The sequence below is a fragment of the Rhynchophorus ferrugineus genome, unplaced genomic scaffold, assembly GCF_030347505.1.
Source record: "Rhynchophorus ferrugineus isolate W39M unplaced genomic scaffold, kcgeb_rfMv2 rfM2, whole genome shotgun sequence".
In the NCBI taxonomy this organism is placed as follows: Eukaryota; Metazoa; Arthropoda; class Insecta; order Coleoptera; family Curculionidae; genus Rhynchophorus; species Rhynchophorus ferrugineus.
In genome coordinates, this window is record NW_027472581.1 from 18,209,784 (window position 1) to 18,215,208 (window position 5,425).

The 5,425-nt window shown below is 35.7% G+C and overlaps 1 protein-coding gene across 1 annotated transcript; it reads left to right on the plus strand.

Moving 5' to 3' along the window:
- Nucleotides 1-5,065, plus strand: LOC143190809 (uncharacterized). The gene is made up of 4 exons (XM_076395376.1): nt 1-258; nt 316-483; nt 586-1,092; nt 5,001-5,065. Exons 1-4 carry the CDS (start codon nt 69-71, stop codon nt 5,063-5,065), a joined length of 930 nt encoding a protein of 309 aa, XP_076251491.1. The 5' UTR covers nt 1-68.
- The last annotated feature ends 360 nt before the right edge of the window (nt 5,066-5,425 follow it).

A 5,425-nucleotide genomic window follows, 5' to 3' on the forward strand; every position in this document is an offset into this window, starting at 1 on the left:
TATATCACAGAGCAGGTTCACTGTTACCAGTGTCAGATAGTGACAACAAATTCCTGCAAATTTATTTTATGGGCAATTCACCACAAGAAATTGATCTGCGTTGTGCACATAACAATTTAGTAAAAAGGTCTATTGTAGAACAATTACAAACTTTATTTCATCAACACAATCAATTGATTATATTGTTTAAAACTGCCCTGGATCTGATGCCATCCGATAATCACAAAATTGTAATCAGAGCTGATAAAACACCTGCAGGTCAACATACAAGACGTTTTAATGCACCAACTATTGATGAAGTTGCTATCGTTGTAGTTGGAGAAAACTTGGAATCCCGTGATATTGTTTTACATCGTCGGAATTTTCAATTACAACCTATAAAGGAAACACACCGCTCATATGATGCACTGCAATATCCCATTATATTTTGGCAAGGTGAAGATGGCTACGATTTATCAATAAAAATGATAAATCCCATTACAGGTAACTAAAATATTAGTTTAGCTATGGCGATAATATCTCAGTCACTATATTATGTATTTTAATTTTATATTTGAATGTTATTAAAACAAAATCTGTTTACAGGTTCTGAAACCAACAAAAAAGTCAGTTCAATGAACTATTATTCATACCGCCTAATGATTCGGGAAAATGCAGATAATCACATATTGAAATGTCGGCGATTATATCACAAATATGTTGATGACATGTATGTTAAAATTGAAACGGAGAGATTAACATTCATCAGGTTGAATCAAACCAAACTCCGATCTGAAGAGTATATTCACCTTCGAGATGCGATTAATACTGATGGAAATGCACAGAATGTCGGTCGGATGACTATTCTTCCAGCAACATACATCGGAAGCCCTCGGCATATGCACGAATATGCTCAAGATGCCATGTCGTATGTTCGTCATTATGGTACAGCAGATTTGTTCATCACATTTACATACAATCCGCAATGGATAGAAATTAAGCAGGAGTTATTACCTGGGAAATCATCCATTGATCGTCATGATATTACAGCCAGAGTCTTTAGACAAAAGTTGAAATCTTTAATGAATTTCATCGTAAAACATAATGTGTTTGGTGAGACACGCTGCTGGATGTATTCTGTGGAGTGGCAGAAACGAGGATTGCCACATGCACACATTTTGATTTGGTTGGTTGAAAAGATAAGGCCAAATGAAGTTGATGCAGTGATATCAGCTGAAATCCCTAATGTACAAGTAGATCCTGGATTGCATGAGGTAGTTATCAAAAACATGATACATGGTCCCTGTGGAACTCTTAATCAAAATTCACCGTGTATGATGGATGGTAAATGTTCAAAACGATATCCACGGACATTAATATCGGAAACAATTACTGGTAATGACGGTTATCCATTGTATCGTCGCAGATCGACAGCAGACAATAGAAAATCAACAATTGTCAAATTAAATTAACAAGATATTGAAATAGATAATCGTTGGATTGTTCCATATTCACCCATTTTATCAAAGACATTCAAAGCACACATCAACGTTGAATCTTGCCATTCAGTGAAATCGATTAAATACATTTGCAAATATGTAACCAAAGGGAGTGATATGGCTGTGATTGGAATTGGTGCAGAGAATTCTAATGATGAAGTTACCCAATACCAAATGGGCCGCTATGTCAGTAGTAATGAAGCAGTTTGGCGAATATTTTCTTTTCCTATTCATGAGAGACACCCTTCTGTTGTTCACTTAGCTGTGCATTTAGAAAATGGACAAAGAGTGTATTTTACAGCACAGAACGCAGTACAAAGAGCTGCTCAGCCACCATCTACTACATTAACCAGTTTTTTTGAGACATGCCAAAACGATGATTTCGCACAAACATTGATATATTCTGAAATGCCAAAATATTATACCTGGAATCAATCCTCAAGGAGATTTATACGACGGAAACAAGGAAAACCAGTTCCAGGATATACAGATGTATATTCCACCGATGCGATTGGCCGGATTTATTCAGTACATCCAAGCAATGATGAATGTTTTTATTTACGACTGCTATTAGTCAATGTACGTGGCCCAACATCATTCCAACAGTTACGAACTGTTGATGGTGAATTGTGTGGATCCTACAGAGAAGCCTGTCAACGTTTGCAATTGCTTGAAAATGACGCTCATTGGGATCAAACTCTCAATGATGCTGTAATATCATCACACACTCATCAAATACGAACATTGTTTTCTATAATCATATCTACATGCTTCCCATCAAACCCAATTGATTTGTGGATGAAGTACAAAGATTATATGTGTGATGATATTTTGTATCAAATACGGAATAGAATGGGAAATCCAAATATACAAATCAGTGAAGAAATTTACAATGAAGCATTGATTTCAATTGAGGACATGTGCTTGATAATGTCAAACAAACTATTAATTCAATTAGGCCTGACCGCGCCCAATCGTCCAATGCATGACGCTTTTAACCAAGAGTTGCATCGAGAAAGACTGTATGATCTCAACGCTTTGAAAGAATAAATTCAAACAAATCTTCCACTGTTAAATGAACAACAGAAGTATGTATTTGAAACTCTTATGAAAGTAACAAATGATGAAACTGGAGGGATTTATTTCTTAGATGCACCTGGTGGTACAGGAAAAACTTTTTATTTCATTAATATTAGCAACAATTCGCTCACAAAATAAAATTGCACTTGCACTCGCTTCGTCGGGAATCGCAGCAACTTTGCTTGAAGGTGGTCGAACAGCCCATTCAGCACTAAAATTGCCATTAAATATGCAAAGCAATGAAACTCCAACCTGCAACGTTTCGAAGAACTCTGCAATGGCAAAGGTTTTGCAGCAATGTAAATTGATTGTTTGGGATGAATGCACGATGGCACATAAAAAATCTTTGGAGGCTTTAGACAGAACCTTAAAAGATCTACGTAGCAATAATAACCGATTTGGTGGTGCAATGATTTTATTAGCAGGAGATTTTCGTCAAACATTGCCAGTGATTCCACGATCAACGCCAGCTGATGAACTCAATGCATGTCTAAAGTCCTCCAATTTGTGGAAACATGTTAAAGTACTTCATTTAAGCAAGAATATGCGTGTCGAGTTGCAAAATGACCAATCTGGAAACATATTCTCTAAACAACTCATTGACATTGGTAATGGCAAATTTCCTATAGACATGTTGACGGCTTGCTTTTGCTATGACTATAAACAAGTCCCAGGGGCAATCATTAAGTGTTTGTGGTATTAATCTAGAAAACCCATGTTTCTCACATGGTCAATTGTATGTTGCCTGTTCCCGTGTTGGAAAACCATCAGATTTGTTTATCTATGCGCCAGGTAATCAAACAAAAAACATCGTATACCACAAAGCAATATAATGATAATAATAATAATAATTATGATTCACATGATTAACAATAAAGCGATTACTTACTTTTCAATCCTTATATATGTTTTATTTAATTATTTTTTATTCACAACGCCCTATCACCAGGGTGATGGTTCTGTTCAGGAGAATTTTTTAAAATACGTAGGCACAAAAACTGCCACATTACAAATCTTTTTGACAGGACGAAGTCTGTCGGGTCAGCTAGTAATAAATAAAAAATGTATAATAAGTGTTCTCAGTGTAACATATTCTCATATTTCTATTTCTACAAAGTTAACAAACACTAGAATTAAATCCATATGTTTTTAGTTAGCCCTAACCCTCAAAAGATGCGTGTATAAATTTTACAGCTGCATTTTGAGTGAAGCAACTTTTGTTATTGTGAAAAAAATGGATAAAAAGGAATTTCGCATTTGTTACTTTTTGAAGGGAAAAAATACAGTTGAAGCAAAAACTTGGCTTGATGCCGAGTTTCCGGACATTGCCCCAGGAAAATCAACCATTAAGTATTGGTATATTAAGTTTAGATGTGGTGAAATGAGCACCGAAGACGGGGAACGCAGTGGAGGCCCAAAAGAGGTTGTTACCAACGAAAAAATTTAAAAAATCCCCAAAATGATTTTGAATGAGCGTAAATTGAAATTAAATGAGCAGGTACTCTAAAGGTATCAATTAAACATGTACATCATATCATTCACGAATATTTGGGTATGAGAAAGCTCTGTATAAAGTTGGTGCCGCGCGAGGTTACTTTTGACTAAAATCAATGACGAGTTGTTGATTCGAAGCAGTATTTGAATTTGATCAAGCGTAATAAACCCGAGTTTTTGTGTCGATATGTGACAATGGATGAAACATGGTTCCATCATTTCACTCCGAAGTCCAATCGACAGTCATTCGAGTGGAAACGATCAACCCGCTCCAAAGCGTGGGAAAACGCAACAGTCGGCTGGTAAGATTATGGCATCTGTATTTTGGGATGCGCATGTATTAATTTTCATTGACTACCTTGAAAAACGAAGGACCATCAACAGCGACTATTACATAACGTTATTGGACCGTTTGAAGGACGAAATCTCCGAAAAGCGACCGCATTTGAAGAAAAAGAAAATGCTGCTTCACCAAGACAATGCACCGTGTCACAAGTCACTGAAAACGAGGGCAAAAATCCATGAATTTGGCTTCGAATTTCTTCGTCATCCACCGTATTCTCCAGTCCAGCTCCATTCCATTCTCCTTCCTGGCCCCCAGCGACTATTTCCTCTTCTCAGATATCAAAAGAATGCCCGCTGGGAAGAAATTTTCGTCGAATGAAGAGATGATCGACGAAACTGAGGCCTATTTTGAAGCATAGGACAAATCGTACTACAAAAATGGTATCGAAAAGTTGGAAGGTCGCTATAATCAGTGTATCGCCCTTGAAGGGAATTATGTTGAATAAAAAAAACTAATTTTGTCAAAAAAATGTGTTTTACTATGGTAGGCCGGGGACTTTTCGATTGACCTGTTATATGGTTACAGCTTTGTTACGAAATAAAAAAAAGCGAAAAATATCAATACGTTTTACAATTACTTCTAATACAATAATATGTCTCCAGTATCATTACCACCAGTTTTTAAGCAAGAAGCTTCACCAAACTTCACTGTATATCAAATTACTTGAAATTCTTAAAGTGAAAATTGATTAAGTGATATTTAATTATGATTCTGAAAAGCTGTTTCCAAAAATCTAAATACGTTGTAAACAGAGCACAGATTATTGTTATTCTGGAATTTTCTACTCTATATTAGGATGAAATTTTCGCATATGTCGTGTTTTCCTTTCACATCTGAATATACCTTCCGATAAAACAGACACATTAATTTGTTGTCCTTACAAATAGGATAAAATGTAACTCTATATGGCCATACTTTTTTTTGATTGTTAAATCAGAACTACCATAATTATTTAATAGTACCAACAATACTGGAATAACTACAAGTAATACAAAATATTTCCTGTGCGCCAATCAACAATATTTTG

Excerpts from the sequence above, each read along its gene's own strand:
- LOC143190809 (XM_076395376.1), top strand. The coding sequence starts at position 69 with ATGGGCAATTCACCACAAGAAATTGATCTGCGTTGTGCACATAACAAT. Across the intron at positions 484-585 it reads AATGATAAATCCCATTACAG|GTTCTGAAACCAACAAAAAA; the intron begins GTAACTAAAATA and ends ATCTGTTTACAG. Across the intron at positions 1,093-5,000 it reads CGTAAAACATAATGTGTTTG|TATCATTACCACCAGTTTTT; the intron begins GTGAGACACGCT and ends ATATGTCTCCAG.